This window comes from Candida oxycetoniae (assembly GCF_023343755.2).
Source record: "Candida oxycetoniae strain CBS 10844 chromosome Unknown scaffold2, whole genome shotgun sequence".
Classification (NCBI taxonomy): domain Eukaryota; kingdom Fungi; phylum Ascomycota; class Pichiomycetes; order Serinales; family Debaryomycetaceae; genus Lodderomyces; species Lodderomyces oxycetoniae.
In genome coordinates this window covers 325,251-342,389 of record NW_026055369.1, presented here as the reverse complement: position 1 = coordinate 342,389, position 17,139 = coordinate 325,251, and the positions used below count along the sequence as shown (strand labels likewise).

Here is a 17,139-nt window from a genome sequence, read left to right as displayed (position 1 = left end):
AAGAGTCAATGTCTGTCTCTCTTTTACCAGCAAGAGTCTCAATGTCTGTCTCTCTTTTACCAACAAGAGTATCAATGTCTGTCTTTCTTTTACCAGCAAGAGTATCAATGTCTGTCTCTCTTTTACCTGTGTCTAGATCTATATCCTCCAGACTTTCAACTTGAATGTGCAAAGCTTATGGCAAGACGGAAAGAGCATTTGTACATTTGTCAAGTGTTTCCATTGCCTCTCCTAGTCTAGCAAAAAAAATGGTACACCTTGTAGTAGAAGGGTTTTGCTCTAAATTTCTCCTTCTCCTCAGCAATCTCTTGCTTCAATCTATCAAGGTCGGCCTCTCTTCTACCTGTGTCTAGATCAATATCCTCTAGTTTTATCCACAATTGGTTCCAGGTCTTATAATACGTCTTGTGCAATACCCAAATCAATATCAATAATGGCAACGATAGGCAACTTTGCCAAAAGGAAACCACATCGCTGCCATGGACATCTATCGGGTAAGCACTAACCCAGATCAAAACGCATATTATAAAAAGTAACAAGAATAATCCTGTCCATGAACCCCACGTCCCCAATGGGGATTTGAAAATGATCTCATTAGTAGACCTCGATTGACGTCTAAGAGCATATCGAAATCTCAAATGAGTCACATTCACCATCAACCAAATGAAAAAGGAAGCTAACGAACAAACGGAAAAGAACCATGTAAAAACAGCATCCTCGTTTTTGTTCACCACAAGGAACCCTAGCAACCCTAGTAAGGATGAAAGTAGTATCGCTACTAATGGTCTTCCCTCCTTATCTATATATCCAAAAATACCGGGTAACAAGCCCTGAGCAGCTAAGGAGGCCAAGGTACGCGATGAACCATAAACCGAAGAATTTCCAACAGATATAACAGCTGCAACAATAACCGCATTCATTATATGCGGAATAACTTTGATGCCGCCTTGGTTTACGGCAATAACAAAGGGTGAAGCAGCAATCCCTTCGCCATTGAGTAAATCATTGTTTGTATAAGGTACTAAGCATCCAATAACTATCGAAGTCAAAAGGTAAAATATCGTAACCCTCCAAAACACTTGCTTAGTAGCACGTCTCAATGAGATTTTGGGTTGCAAGGTTTCCGCAGCGGTAAGTGCTACTAGCTCAACTCCACCAAACGAGAATGCTGAACTAATAAATACAGAACAAACTCCCTTGAAGCCATGGTTGAAAGCACCCGGATCGTGCCAATATTTACCTCCAATATACCCTTGGTCTCCTACACCGCACGTGATACAGATGCCCAAAATAATGAAACCAACTACTGCGAGAACCTTGATAATTGAAAGCACAAATTCAACTTCTCCGTAACCTCGAACACCAAAAAAATTGACCACAAGTATGACTACCCAAACTATTGCCACATACACAGCTGGATTGATAGACGTTGTCCAAAACTGAATTGTCATAGCACACGCAATGAGCTCAGATGGATACGAGATAGCCCAGCTCAAGTAGTACATTATCGCCAAGGTAAACCCCCACGATGGATCAATGAATCTAGTGAAGAATGCATTAAACGAACCACTAACGGGGAATTGCACTGACAATTCACCTAAGGAGTAAACCATGGTCAATACAGCATACCCAACAATGATATAGCCAATCAAGACAGCCGCTGGACCACCTCTAGCTAAAGCGTATCCTGAAGAAACAAATAATCCAGTCTATGATGGTAAAATGTCAGTATAAAATTAAAAAAAAAAAGAGAAAAAGAAAAAAGTGTACATTGAAAGCGCCTCTTGCTCTTGTAATGCCTCTTGCTCTTGCAATGCCTCTTGCTCTTGCAGTCTCTCTTTATACATACGCCAATACTACCTCCAATAGCGATCATATTTAGATGTCTTGTTTTCAATTTTCTTGCTAAAGGATGCTTTGCTGATGCCAAGATGGACTTTTCCAATGGTGTTAGTCGCAGTGTATCCACACCGTCATCTTCCAAATTTATCGGTTTAAATGAGTCTATCCAACGTTGATAGAACAGTCTTCTTCTATTAGCCAGAGTTTCAACCGATGCTGTTGATGTTGAATACGAGTTCAATGATACTCTTGGTAGCGCGGATTCAGTCGAATCAGTAGAGTTTCCATACAAATGAGAATGCGATTGAGATAACGTTGCTGTTTTCTCGTTGGTACTATCGGGTCTCAAGGAGACATCCTCCTTTTCATTTATCCTGTCAAATATCACCATTCAGTAATAATCAATTTATGTGTCCTTTTTATATTTTTTTTTTGACCTTGACTACTCTCAAAACGGTCTTTTATCAACCACTTTGAAATATTCTTGGTAGTGAAAATTATACTTTCTTCACTAATGATAGTAGAAACTACTCCCAACTTGAACGACTCCTTTTTTCACCCATTTAATTTATTGGTAATTTTTCCAATTTACTGTGGTTTCATGAAAATTGCAAAAAAGGGAAAAAAGAAATTAAAAAGAAATTAGATAAAGATTTTGCAATCAAAACACCACACTAAAAGTTTTTTCTATTTTTTTTGTTTTGTTCTCCTGTCAGTTGGTTGGTACTAAACTGGACTTTTTTTTTTTGTGAGTTATGTCCCAGATACTCATCACGGAATCAAGAGATTCCTTTTTTGTTTCATTTTTTGCTCCCTTCTATATTATGGAGAGAGTCTCTGGCCTTTTTTTGTAACAATTACAGTATCTTCAAGTAAAGATGAAAGTAGAATAAAAAATTATTGAGAACACAATGTGTTTTAGTTTATATGAAATAATCTCAATTTTCACTAAGGAAAAAAAAAAAAGAAAGAAAGAGAAAAGTAAGTAATCTTTTTTTTTGTGCAAAAACAATTCAAATTTCATTCGTACATTAATGTCCTGTTTTTATACACCACTTACAACCTGCTTTCTGCTTCCATTTAGCTAAAGTTTAATGGAGATGCAGTTGCTAAAGGACTCGCAGAACGATGTACGTCGTCAGCATTTCTTATAGGGCTATTCTGATCATCTCTACTATTCTCAGACTGTTCGGGAGATGAACCTCCACCGCTTGCACCACTTCCATTAGATTTCGGAGGTAACAAGCCGGCAATCATTTGGTTATATAGTGGACAGGTTCTGTTTGTTCTAATATGTCCAAAAGAGCCACACGATTTACATCTACGCGTAGTACTCTTTCCCTTCCCAATACCCTTTCCACCAATAACATAAGTACCATCAGGCATCATGACTGTATTTGCATCAATAATGGTGGCACCAGCCGCAGCCGCAGCATGGATGGCATCATTTGGTGTCTTTTTAGCCTTGTTTTGTTTAGCTCTCTTTTCTAAATTGGCAAGTTTTTCTTCAAGAGCCTTACGACGCAATCTGTTCAATTCTTTGTCATTGGTAGGCAAGATTTCATCAACGTCGGCGTTTTTCAATAATTCATCCTCCAATATTTTCTTGCGCTTAATGTACGCTTTTATCAACCTGGGGTCACTAATAACTTCAACTTTTCTCTGCAATACTCCATTCCTATCACGTACGCGCCTTGTGATTTTCAATATCTTATTGTTGTCATCCTGCTTTCCCGGTTGTGATTGCTCGTAGTCCCTTTGCTCCTGAGCAAGTTTAGTCATAGCGTATTGGTCATGGTCCGCTGGCTTATATTCATTGTAGATCTGTTGCAAATCGAAATCTGGTCCATGGTCAACTAACGAGCTTCTTTGTGAATACCATATTCTTTTGATTTCCTGTTCGTACATTTTTTGGTTATGGGCAGCTGCATTACTTTTCGGCACAACTTCTGGGGGCGGTGGGAAAAATGGCTTAAACGGGTTCTTTTGAGATGCACGGAGCATCGAGAAGCCTAACCCAATACCGGTTGGATCACCTTCTCCATTCAACTGAAGCATAATTTTAGTCTGGTTCGCAACAACAAAATTTCTTGACAAGTTCCAAAGTGCCATTTCTTCCTCAAGATCTGCTTCTGCATCACTATCTTTGGTTTTCTTGGCTTTTTCCTTCTTTGATTCTTCTTCGGGAGTTAACTCTTCTAAAGAATCCTCCCTTTTATCAGTTTCTTTTTCCTTATTCTTTACCATTTTCTTCGTATCATCTCCAAATAAAGTGACGTTATCCTCCAAAAACTGTTGTCCATATTGCATTGTTCCCATCAAAGAAGAATCCTCAGGAGTGATCATTGCTCGAATCTCCTCTTCCGTAGGGATATTATCATCCATTCCTCTCACTTTCCAAAACCCTTGGTCGTCGCCTTGTCTTTGGTATTCCATAAACTCTTTCAACCGCTGTCTACTTTGCATATCACTTTGTTCTGGAAAGTGTTTCGAAACATCTTTAACAACTATTCTTGGAGCACCCTTGGAGTTCATTACTCTGTAAACGAGCATCTTTAGCCTATTCTTTGAAATATTGGTAACTTTTCTGGAATGGGGTGCTGGGATCTCTACTGGAAAGACATTACCTACCACGAAATTGAAGTTGATAGCACGTAGGTAAAATTTTTGATGTGACCCCGCTCCTTGTGAGCTAATCAACAAAAAGTCTGTATTTCTCGCATCGTGTTTGAAAATCGGCGCCCGTACCATATTGTTGTACAAGGTCGGCACAAAGTCACCAGGAGCCACTTCTCCAAAGTTCCAAAATGGCGACCTGTCCTCGACACCCAAAACGTGTGTTTCGCCAACTTGCGCTTTTGGTCGCGACAGATCATCAGCTCTCTCTTTTCGGTAATAATTAATCAATTTAGAACCCATCCCAAAATTAGACAAAATAGGTGGGTACTGCTCGGAATACTCAAGAGCAACAAGATTAGCTGTATCCACAGAAGTGAGATCAGTAGTTTTGGAAAACACTTCATGTAATGACTTGCCCTTGTCCTTTTTTCTCTTTCTTAGTTTCAACTTTACAAAGCTCATCAACGTACCTGGTCTAATGTTGAATGTTGGCCTATGGAAAGATCTCGCATCCGACTTGGAAAGTTTCACTTTGTAGTAAGGAGTCTGTAGCCTCATCGCCGGTACTGAATGTTCAATGTTCAAGTTACTCAACTGTGAACGTTGTTTTGTATTGTAGTTCTTTCGCAATAACTCGTATTCGTCGTCGTTGGATATATTGAACCTTGTCTCCAATAATGATGCTTTTGTCTGATTGAGCAGTCCATTGGCTTGTGATTTCTTTTTTTCCGGCACAAACAACAAGTTTGGATCATTCATATCTAGCTTTAATTTATCAACCTTGATTTGTCCATCGAAAATATCTTCATCAGATAGGTTTTCCTGTTCTTCCAAAGAGTATCTGAAATCTAAAGGTTTAATCGGTTTTACTGAATAAGTGCTATCTCCTGCATTCAAAATAGCATCGTCATCCCAATCTGTTGTTGACAAGATCAAATCCTTGGAAAAATCTTGAAATCTATCATCGTTTAGCCAATCGCGTTGTAAAAACTCCAGTCGCTTAATGAATGAGTCTATTGAGGAGCTTTTTTGTTCAAAGTTTCTGATGAATTCCAAATCTGATTGAGTTATTGTTGATATGTTATTATTCCTACGAGGATTGCTGGTTGATGAATAAGCTTGCTTAAACACTTTTCTTTGATCAACATCTAGTTCTATAGTCTGTTTTATTGGGACTAATGTCTTGCGAATTTTGTTGAACCAAATCGGCGGCTTGGCATATCTATAGTACTTTGGTATTGGTGCAAAAAGTCTGTGAAAGTCTAAAAACTTATGTCGCGAGTATGTGGGGAAGTAGTATTTGATGGTTCGCTTTGTTCGTCGCTTTTCTAGCTTCTCAATTACACCAATCAATTTTGCTCTTTTTTCCTTTCTCTGTAATTCTTTTTCTTCGTTTCGCCTCTTTGTCTCCTCATCTTCTTCCTCCTCCTCATCTTCTTCTTTCTTAAATATAGCTTCCAAGCCGTTTAGCTCGCCGTGGTCCTCCTCTTCAATCAACTGATTAGACTCGAGATTGTTGAAATGGTCGTTATCTACTTCGTCCATATTGCCAAATATCTCATCGAATTGATCTTCTGCAAATGCCTGTGCTTTCCCTTCGTCAACTCCGTTTAAACTGTCAAACACATTCGTTTCCCTTGTTGCAGCATCTGTAACAAGTTCTTCAAACTCATCGTCGTCGTCGTCATCGTCGTCATCATCGTCATCACTTCCATCACCGCCAGCAGCAACTCCCTCTTTGTTTTCTCCGCCAACGTGGGTTTTTGTCGAGGTTTCCTCCTCGGGCAACTCGTCATCGGCTAGCTCGTCAATATCCTCATAGTCGATAGCATCATCGGCGTGTAAAGTTTTCTTCTCCGAAAGAATAGTATCAATAATTTGATCATTCGGTATATCGTTGCCGTTTACATATTGGCTGATTAATGCGCTATCGATTTGGTCATCCTCTTCAATACTATGCCCCATACTAAATTCTTATTCCAAAGAGGCAAGGGTCAGCTATTGGTTACTGTCTAAATGGTCTTTAACAACTTTCTCCCAACCTTGTACTTTTAATCCTCAATGTTGTTCAATGCTTTTTTTTTTCCGCTCGAGGAATCAAATGAAAAAATGAACCATCACTGTCAATGTCACTAGAGACTATTGGGTATTAATATCACTAGGCAATATCTGCTATCACTGTCACTAGAGACTATTGGGTATCACTGTCACTAGGCGATATCTCCTATCACTATATGCTAGTCAATCCACTAGTCAATCTGCTAGTTAAGCTACTTTCATTACCTATATCCCTATAGATGGGTGTAGAAAACTTTATTACCAGACCTGAACCAAAAAAACTAATATTTGCTTTACTACACAATAGGACGCCAGGTGTTGCATGCTTTGAGGATGAAAAGAAGGTGCTATATATCATCAACAACCCATTGACTTTAGAACCATTCATTGCCAAACTTCTCGGTAAAAAAACAAACGTGAGCATAGTGTACGAGTTTTATACCTTGAACGAGATATGCGATTTTTTCAAGTTCCTATACCAGCAGACCCAATTGGGCACCATTTTGTTTCAGCAGAATGTGACCATTGTCGTTAATCGGAGGTTTATCTCAACATACTCAATAAAATCAACCTTGACAATTCAGTTGATAAGGTACTTGAGCCTAAAACATCACTGCCAAATCGTATCTACAGATAAAGAAATTTACTCGAAAATGATATCACTTGAAAGTATAGACAAGCTCATTGATCTAGAAAATGTTAAAGTGCAGCCCAACTATGTAGAGGCTCGCGAAACAGGCAGTGAGCCTCATTTTGACCTTTTCATCCCAAGTTCTTGGGATAGTTGGAATAGGATAATTGTACATGGGAAATCGGTGATCATTTCGCCAGATAATGATAGAGTAGATGGGATAATTCGTGATGAAAAAGTATTGGAAATGTTAGATCAAGAATACGAAGCACAAATATCTGAAAAGAACTCACAAGTTTCAGCTTTGGCAAACTACTTGAGTAAATATGACGAAAATCCCGAGCCAAAAGAGTCAGACATAGCTAGGGAGAAAGTACCAAAAACAATGAATGAGTTTCTACAGGAGGTTTTGAACTTGGATGAAATCAGTGCTTCATAACCATTGGGGGACCCCCTTTACCCTTGCATTCACATATCACAAGTCCACTTCCCTCATTTTCTTCCACCTCTACAATATGATACTGCTCGTCATACAAACTTCTTCCCTATCTGTTTCTCTTTACACTTCCGCCACTTCCGCCACCCCTCCTCTACTCCCTAAGGTCTTCCACTCTAAGGCATCGAATTCTTTCGCTTTCAAACTCTTTGGTTCTTTTTTTTTTTTTCGACGTGCAAAAATGCTTTTACTTTGGTTTGATGCTTATACTCTACGGCAATTCTTAGCCCATTCATCGATTTTGCTAATTGTATGTGATGGGGCTGGGATTGGATGATCTGTTATACAACACCACTGCTCGGCTATCGATTTCCCAAGGAGACATTGAAGGCGAAAAGGCAAAACTTAAAATACACGAATTGATAACTGGCGATGAGGCGTACCTCAAAGAAAGAAGAGACTCGGCGATATCGTTGAATTCAGTTGCAGTGGAGGGGCAAGAAGAAGAAGAAGAAGAAGAAGAAGAAGAAGAGGAAGAGGAAGAACAAATTGAGAAATTTGATGCTCTAGCTGGCAATGTAACTGATATTTCAAGTCCCAAGAAGGAGACTGCTCATCAAAAAAGACGGAGATCATCAAATCGATTTAACGGAACAAGTGCAATACAGCCTCCGCAAAAGAAGGAGAAACGAAAGTCCAAGAAGGATCTGGCGAAACCTAGCTTATCAATGTTTCTAGAAGATAATGACAAAGAAAAGAGATTTCCCTTTAGGAATTTGAGAGAATTGATACTACAGATTTTTAACGTACCAACAGGTTCCAGGATAAAATGGTGTAAGGTTAAATATCCCGGAAAGATACAGAATGTATGCGTTTGTCTCGCTCCTGGATTTGCTTTTGAGAAAGAAGATAATAGTACAAGTTCATCGTTGTTAGAGTTGCCAGTCTCGCACTTGACTTCAGCTGAAGAGATGCCATTCATTTTTAAAAATTTTCCCACTTGCATAAGAGCAAGTTTACCGGGAAATAAGGATTCGGTGTATAGTCCGATAGACACGATAACTAAAATACAATTATCAAAAAAGGAAAAAAAATCAATACTTTTCGAACTGAAAAAGAAGAAAATAACGATTGAGGATCTTTTGCTTACTGAGGAGCAGCTACACAAATATGACTACCCCATTACTTTGATAGATGAAAGATGGCAACAAACACGGCCTCACCAAAGAAAGTCCAAAATATTTGCATTAGACTGTGAGTTTTGTAAAGCAGATGATTTAAAAGTGTTGACTCGTATATCGTTGATTGATTTTGAAGGTAAGATTATTTTTGATGAATTGGTAAGACCTGTTGAGACTATTACTGATTATGTTACTCGCTACTCTGGCATTACTGAGGAATCATTGCAAGATATCACAACTACAATATGGGACATTCAAGAATTGTTCATGAAAGAAGTTTCTAGTGAGGACATTTTAGTGGGACATTCTTTAGAATCTGACTTGCAAGTTATGAAAATTGTACACGATAGAATTGTTGACACGGCAGTCATATACGAGCACAATCGCGGTCCTCCTTCGAAACCATCATTGAAATGGTTAGCCAAGACCTATCTTGGGAGGGAAATTCAGAGTGGGGAGGAACATGGAAAGGGGCATTCTCCAGTTGAGGATGCTACAGCTTGTTTGGATTTGGTAAAGATGAAAATCCTTGAAGGCAGATTGTTTGGAACCAATGTAAAGGATATTTCAATATTTGAGCGTCTTGGTAATTCATCAAACGAAGCAAAAAAACAACAGTACCTCTTGATAAACTATGGTAAAGAGCAAAGCGTCACTGAGGATCCTGTAGTTACCAAAACAGTAACCAATGATGACGAAATAGTAGAGATTATCCAAGAGCAAGCGTCCAATCCCCCCAATTTTATTATTACAGAATTGAGGGATTTGCAGTATAATTTGAATTGGAGGCTGCCGTGTGATTTTTATGACGGGAAGCTAGATCATAATATTTCCGACGCTCGCAGAAGAACTAACTTGAGGCTAGAAATGATTTATGATACGCTTCCTCCAAATTCCTTGTTTGTTTTATGTTGTCAAACTGGCAGTCCCAATGAAATGTACAAGCTCCAGCACATTCGACGTAATTTCCAAAAGCTAGAAAAAGACGGAGTTTTAGATTTAAGTCGATTGCCCAAAGAAGAATCATGGGATTTTGAAAAATCAGAGAAATTGTTGATAGAAACCCAAACTGCTAGAGAAGGTTTGATTTTTATAAAGTTAAAAGATGAATAGATGCGTAGAAAATAAAACAAACTAGATTAACCAAACCAAATCAGCCAAATCAACCAAATCAACCAAATCAACCAAATCAAACCAAATCAAACCAAATCAAGTTAAACCAAACCAAACTGAAAAAACAAATTGTGCTTCAAATTGTATTTCCAAAGTCAGCAGCCGTATCCTCTCTTTTAACCAGCTCTGTGTCTTTATCCAACTCATCGCTATCGGTAACATCTTCATTTGTTGTTGTAGTTTTGAGATACTTCCATTTGCTCGATGTCAAATCAAAGCAACTATTAATTGGAGCCTGTTTAAGTGTGTCTTGTCTATGATTTTGATTGGTCTTGAACCATCCTTTCAAATGCAAAGACAGACCAGTATTGTTGCCAATGAACTGGGGGTCAGTAGACCCATTTCCTGCTTGATTTTCTGTAGAAAAACTTACCGTGTTAACATTGATGAAACTAGGCGAAAACCAATCATTAACCCAAGTTATCGATTCGCAAATCGTATCGTGAATCGGAAGAGGAGCGTTATTCTTAGAACTAGGTACTGGCGTATTAGTGCCGCTCTGAGAAAACATTTTGGCCACCAACCAGCAAAGACAAAAGGTGCTAAGGTAGAGAACTACACTTCTGCACGCAGACCAGACTTTCTGCCTCTATATATATATATATATATATATCTATCTATATTATCGCCTTCTCAAAATGTATTATATCTAAAGGTTAAAGCTTCATTAAGTTAACTGGTAGCTCACATTCTTTAAATCATAGCTTTCTTTCTTTTTCTTTTGCTTTTCTATCGCCTTTCTTTTTCTTTTTCTTTTTTTTTTTTCTTGCAATTAGGAACAAGCGAGAGGGGTCATTATTTCTTCTGAAATAATGTTTAATCAAAGTAAATGCACTTGAGCCAAGACAGAAACCAAACAAACCTTTACCACTGAGCTCACTCCCGCCCGAGTTAGGTCTTGGTGAGAAAATTATCAAATTGTAAATACTGCTAGGGATTGCAATCAACCCCTAGTAGTTCGTAATAGCATCCCTTGTTTTTGTCAAGTTACGAAAGTATTTTTTTTTTTTCTTTATTTCTTTCTTATTGGCGTATATAGACTTACCGCTTACAAGAGGATTTTCTTCTTTACTTTCTTTGTTCCATCATCTAGTGATGTTTTTTTTTTAGTTAAACTAACTAATTTTAGAAGTTGCGTTGGTTTGCATCCAAAAACAGCTTCGTACTGACATGACAAACAACAATTGTCATTTGGAATCAATCTCCGGGAACGGTGGAAACTTGGTTTTGTAGCGAGACTGACTAGCGAAAAGGATGTAATCAAACCCGTGTGTAGGTTTTCAACTATTAAGTATCCTTGTCTAAGTTTTCAACTATTATGTATCCTTGTCTCTAGGTTTTGTAAACCTTGAACAAAACCTAATTTGGTGGTCATTGTGGTTGTGGCGGTCCTTGTTCTTCTTTTATCATGTCAAGTTATGTTTGTTTTACTCTTCTCTCTACGCTCGATAGTGTTGGTCTTCATTAGTAAAAACTTTTTTCCCTATTGTCATAGAACAAGCTAGTAAGTGCTGCTCGATAGAGTTGTAACAAGCTAGTAAGTGCTCATTAAGGCCATACTCAAAAGCAAATTCGTATGAATTGCCATTGCTGCCATGTGAACCCTTTTGGCTCCTATATGGAGGAGACACCTGTCTCCACTACTTCAAGGTGACGACGAGTAGGAGGCATTTTGTATATTTATTCGTCATCGCTATCATTAACTTCATTCACATCGTAATCCCCTCGATCAAGCCTGGGTTTGTCGTCGTCGTCATAGCAACAACATAAGTACCTATCCCAGTTGGCCAAATGTAATATTTTCTACTTCTGTTCTACGTTATATCCCTCGACTAGAGGAGCCAAAGGCTCTACCTGGTATCCTTCGGCCCCTCTAGTTTGCTCTACTTAATATCCCTCGACTAGAGGAGCCAAAGGCTCTACCTGGTATCCTTCGGCCCCTCTAGTTTGCTCTACTTAATATCCCTCGACTAGAGGAGCCAAAGGCTCTACCTGGTATCCTTCGGCCCCTCTAGTTTGCTCTACTTAATATCCCTCGACTAGAGGAGCCAAAGGCTCTACCTGGTATCCTTCGGCCCCTCTAGTTTGCTCTACTTAATATCCCTCGACTAGAGGAGCCAAAGGCTCTACCTGGTATCCTTCGGCCCCTCTAGTTTGCTCTACTTAATATCCCTCGACTAGAGGAGCCAAAGGCTCTACCTGGTATCCTTCGGCTCCTCTATTCTGTTATTAATACCCCCGACTAGAGTCGCCTTCGGCTCCTCTATTTAATATCCTTCGGCTCCTCTATGTAATATCCTTCGGCTCCTCTAGTCGTAAATACATATGTCATATGTTAGTCTTTCTTTAGTGTTCTTTGTTTCTCAGCATTTTTAATGACTTTCTCATTTACAAATAAACCCTTTCTTCTCCTTATGCTATTCATATACCTTCTTCCTACATTTTCTCTTTCGGCAAACTCACCGAGATCGTGCAATTCTTCTTCCGTGTGAGGCACCCAAAATGGGTCAATATCCAACATGTCAAACCCGTCAAAGACTAGTTGTGGACTCGCTGCTCCAGAAGTTTTTTTCCTAATATCCTCACTGAATCCAAATGCTTGTATTACTGGTATCCTGGCAACAATGGTAAAGAACGGTGTGCCCTCCTTCATCTCTTCCCTTATAATTGAACCTTCACGCTTTTGCACAACTGCATAGACTTTACCCAAGACTTCAGCAGCAGCTTGAATCTCACACGTATACATTGCTAGTAACAAACGGGGAGATTTCATTAAAAATTGTTTGTGGATCAAGCTCTTGGTTTGACTAATAACTTTTCCTGGGTTCATAGGTTTATCTTCATCAGTCTTATTTTTCTCGGCTTTTCTCAATATCACAAGGATTCCTTGTAATGGCTCCGACGCGAGAGGCCCTTCATTTAGAGCTAACTGTACTCCGTTCAAAATGTTATTCTCAAACTCAAATCTCTTGTCTGGCAATTTATCAGAAAACAAATGCTTGAGTTTACTTGTTCCATCAACAAAGATATTGGGACCAATTCTCTTGGGACCAAATGTAATGATGTTATCGACAAATTCTGTAGCACTCTTGAATCCATAAAACTTCTTCTCGTCTTCCTTCTTCTCCTCCACCTCAAGCAACAATTTCAATTTCTCCATAAAGTTTTTCTTGCCCAGTTCAATAAACTCGGTCTTTTTCTTGTTTCTGTCTTGCTTGTTTATCTCGTTAATTGCACTCTCATGTTCAATCAAAAATTTTGTTACTTCCGAGCTTAGCGGGGATACTTCAAACTCCAAATTAACAAGGCTATCCTCATATTCATCCAAAGCTTCACCCCCTTTTTTTTCTTTTCCTTTTTCTTTTTCTTTTCCTTTTTCTTTTTCTTCTTCTTCTTGTTCTTGTTTCGCTTCCTGTAATCTTTCCTGATTTATCTTATTATCAGCCAATGTTTCTCTAAAGGGAATGACTGGCTCCTTAACAATAACCTCGCATCCCTTAGCAAATCTTTCCTCCAAGTCCTTCAAACATCTTTCCAAGTGAAGCTCACCAGCAACACATACTATCAATTCTCCAGATTCGTCATCGATATACCACTCCAATACAGGATCTGCTTTTGCAAGTAAGTCCAATCCCCGCTCTAGTTTAGCAAGTTTGCTTGGATTGGTTGGTTCTAGTGTTATTCTCATTATTGGCTTATTGTGGATCAAAGTAGACGTCGAGGCTAAATTAATATAAGATTTTTCCTCAGGTAATCGAGAGCAAATGGTTGCATTCTTCAAAACTGTTTGATCCAAACCAACAACGCCAACAATATTACCCGCAGGAACCCGTTCCATTCTAACCAATTCTCGTCCCATTATCAAAAACAAATCTTTAATCTCGACTTCGTTGACCACTTGAGCAATATTTCTGGTATCATTACATGGTAAAGAAGAGTCATACTTGGGACCAACCACAGTCAACTTTTGACCTTTTGATAAAGCTCCAGAATAAACACGCGAGAACCCAACCAAAGTTTCCAGTTTTTCTTCTGCATAGTTATCCTCACCTTCTTCTTCTTCTTCTTCTTCCTCAAATTCCCATTCAAAAGCATTTTTTTTGGGTTTAACAATAAACTCATTCTCCTGCTGGCTTGCCGCTGCTGCTTCTTGAGCTGCTGCAGAAGCCTCAGACGCTTTCCTTGCTAATTCTCTTGCTATTCGTGTTCTTTCCTTTAGTTCTTCTGCAGTAGCATCACTTCCAAAACTCATTTCTTTTGGCAACTCATCGTCAGGTATCGATAATAGCTTGGATACGTATGCAATAGTGTGGTTTTCTGGATCTGAACTATCGCACTCTCGCATTGCGTCAACGAGACCTTGATCTATTAAATCGTTTCCTTGCTTCTCCGATGTTACCGAATTGTAGAATGTCTCATCTAGTATTTTATCAACTCGTTCTCGTTGAGCAACTTTCGGGCTTGGGAGGTAGTCGATAACAGCACCCAAAAGAGCATGACTCAACGGTATCCATTGTGACATAATTTGGTTCAACAATGCCTTATGATCTTTGGATCTCAAGTCTCGAGGAGAAAGTTTTGCTCCCAATTTTTCTACAATCTTTTCCAATCTTTCTTGATCTCTATTTAAAATGCAGTTTTCATATATTGCCCATATCTGCTCTAGAATTAGGGACACAAACAATGGTTTCGAGTTGGTATTACTCTTCAATTTTTTCCCTGGTATAATTTTCTTATTTTTCATGTCTAAGTAAAAATCACCCCAGAGAGTCTTTGACAATGCCGTTTGTGAAAACCCCAATTTCTTCAGGTATATTTTAGCAAAAGTATTTATTGAGAATGCCCAGCCATCAATAGATGACGCAAATATAACGTTATTCTTCTCTGGCATAAAGTATAAATTCTCATCATCTTTTTCAATAAACTTTCCAACTTCTCCCGCCTCTCTCCAGTTCAAATCGTCCTCCAACCTGTCTCCTGCATAAAATGATCCAATCACGGAATTGACTTGCTCAATTAGCCTCGAGATGTGTTGGTGGGCTTCGAGTGGGCTCATTTTCCACTCTAATATTAACCGATCCATCTTGTTTATCACTAGTAGAGGTGTTAATTTGTCAACCCAGCATTGGCGCAACACATTAATTGTTTGTGAGCAAACCCCTTCTACAGCATCAACTAAAACAATCGCACCATCGCATAATCGAGACGATGCGCTGACTTCAGATGAAAAATCAATATGACCAGGAGAATCAATCAAGTTGATTAAATGCTCTTTTATTTGTGGCTGTTGCTGCAGCTCCCCCCCCTCCTCCTTATCCTTTGGCATTTTCATTACCTTGAAGTACAAAGAAATAGCAGAAGCCTCCATTGTTATTCCTCTCAATTGCTCATCTTCTCTCGAATCCAAATATCGTACTTTGCCTGCCATTCTCTGGGATATTATCCCATTGGTTGCTAGTAATGAGTCACTTAGGGTTGTTTTCCCATGATCAACATGAGCTAGAATACATATGTTCCGAATACAAGACAGGTCTAACTGGAGCTTGTTAACAGTATCTAGAGAAATTTTCATTTCCCCAATCTTATGGTGCTTGGTTTTCGCAATCGGTATGAATCTTGAGATGAGCTGCATACAAATCTGAAAAGAAAAAAAAAAAAAAAAAAATCCAAAAGAGGAAGAAAAACATGCAATGGATGCACGACTTTTGTTGATGGTAGGATGGCCTTGCCTATGGTAGACCTGGAGTTGAAGGCAATTAGCGGTATAGGTCAAGAGTTGAAGGCAATAGAGGATTAGGTCAAGAGTTGAAGGCAATAGGGGATTAGGTCAAGAGCCAAAGGCAATAGGGGATTAGGTCAATAACTGTCAAGTATAGCAAGGGATCTTTCGGTTTAGAAGGATGGAAAGCAATAATTGGTGTGTGTTGGTGGGTCAGTTGCATGCTACTAACGAATGCTGTTAAAATTGACCAAAACACTCGGAAACGCAAAATTAGATACGAGATGTGTCTCGGAAAGTAATTAGTAAGCGGCTCCACTTCTGATAAATGCATAGAGCTAAAGACGATTAGAAATAAAATATTGATCAAGAAACGTCAGTTTTGTATTTTATGAGAGATTGCAAATACTAGAGAATTTTTCTTCAAATGATTATGTATTTGTATATCATGTACTAAAATCAGCAAACGGCTAAAAACGGCAATTCTCAAAGGTAAAGCTGCAATGTATTACTTGTTTTCGAGATGGAGATTACCGTCGTATTGAATATGCCTCATTGGATGTACATGTGAGTATTCGTTATCTGCATCGACGTAGATTTTCCTTACGCTTGAATTTTTAAAGTAATTTCTGGCCATATAAATCGCCCAACTGCCGTAGCAAACACCACCAATCAATAAGGCTCTTTTTGGAGTAATTGAAGCAAGTGCAGACATCTTTTGGAATATAAGTATCAGTGAATAAATTGGTAACTATCGGTAACTATTGAATAGGTAGAAAAAAAAATGAATAAGTAAGGAATAAGTGAGTATTGAATAGGTTTAATAAATAAGTGAGTATTTAAGTTAACAAGTTTAACACCAGTAAAGATATAAGAGAGCGTTTAAACATTGCTTTTCTTTTAAAGAGGAAGATTTATATACATATATATTCATAAGAAAGAAACCTTGTATTTTTCAGTCACCCACAAGCAAGGAGATCATACCAGAAAATGGATGCAAAAAAAAAAAAAAAAAAATTATTGTTGCATGTTTTTAAATCACGTCATGAAATGACTGCAAAATTTTGTGTGCTACCAATAAGAAAAATATTAAGGACCAATCATATTAACTCCAACAACAATGGTTATAAAGGTGAAAAATTAAACTCATTGATAAGGTGATTTTTCCATTTATTGACGATATAGACCTTAAAGGAATAGGGTGATATTTTTAATAAAAAAAAAATTAGCAGTAGTATATACGCATGGGGGATTATTCAGCTTTTCTAAGTAGGTAAAAATACCGTTGATTTGCATTCTTTCCGTTTTTTAGTAAAAAAATAGACTGTAGAAATAAGAGAAAGTAGAGTGTGGAGATGGTAAATGAAGATAGAGATTGAACTTTTACGAGATCTATACATAGATTAATAGAAATCAAGGAAAGGAAAAGTATACGGACTTTTGTTTTTGAATGCCCTGTGGGTCTATATTGTGACAGATG

General features: G+C 38.4%; 6 protein-coding genes across 6 annotated transcripts; 2 read left to right on the top strand and 4 right to left on the bottom strand. All coding sequences in view use genetic code 12, as the record gives it.

Moving 5' to 3' along the window:
* Positions 1-236: 236 nt before the first annotated feature.
* On the bottom strand, positions 237-2,233 carry GAP4 (Gap4p; the record flags this gene model as incomplete). The annotated part of the gene is made up of 2 exons (XM_049322554.1): positions 237-1,709; positions 1,850-2,233. 2 exons carry the CDS (start codon positions 2,231-2,233, stop codon positions 237-239), a joined length of 1,857 nt encoding a protein of 618 aa, XP_049181569.1.
* Positions 2,234-2,922: 689 nt separating this feature from the next.
* On the bottom strand, positions 2,923-6,426 carry TAF145 (Taf145p; the record flags this gene model as incomplete). Its single annotated transcript, XM_049322553.1, has 1 exon — positions 2,923-6,426. The coding sequence occupies one exon, from the start codon at positions 6,424-6,426 to the stop codon at positions 2,923-2,925; it is 3,504 nt and encodes a 1,167-aa protein (XP_049181568.1).
* A 332-nt stretch (positions 6,427-6,758) lies between these two features.
* Positions 6,759-7,589, top strand: KGF56_001429 (uncharacterized protein; the record flags this gene model as incomplete). Its single annotated transcript, XM_049322551.1, has 1 exon — positions 6,759-7,589. The coding sequence occupies one exon, from the start codon at positions 6,759-6,761 to the stop codon at positions 7,587-7,589; it is 831 nt and encodes a 276-aa protein (XP_049181567.1).
* Positions 7,590-7,903: 314 nt separating this feature from the next.
* Positions 7,904-9,880, top strand: KGF56_001428 (uncharacterized protein; the record flags this gene model as incomplete). The annotated part of the gene is made up of 1 exon (XM_049322550.1): positions 7,904-9,880. One exon carries the CDS (start codon positions 7,904-7,906, stop codon positions 9,878-9,880), a length of 1,977 nt encoding a protein of 658 aa, XP_049181566.1.
* Positions 9,881-10,016: 136 nt separating this feature from the next.
* KGF56_001427 (uncharacterized protein) lies at positions 10,017-10,451 on the bottom strand (the record flags this gene model as incomplete). The annotated part of the gene is made up of 1 exon (XM_049322549.1): positions 10,017-10,451. The coding sequence occupies one exon, from the start codon at positions 10,449-10,451 to the stop codon at positions 10,017-10,019; it is 435 nt and encodes a 144-aa protein (XP_049181565.1).
* A 1,824-nt stretch (positions 10,452-12,275) lies between these two features.
* Positions 12,276-15,368, bottom strand: RIA1 (GTPase; the record flags this gene model as incomplete). The annotated part of the gene is made up of 1 exon (XM_049322548.1): positions 12,276-15,368. One exon carries the CDS (start codon positions 15,366-15,368, stop codon positions 12,276-12,278), a length of 3,093 nt encoding a protein of 1,030 aa, XP_049181564.1.
* Positions 15,369-17,139: the final 1,771 nt, after the last annotated feature.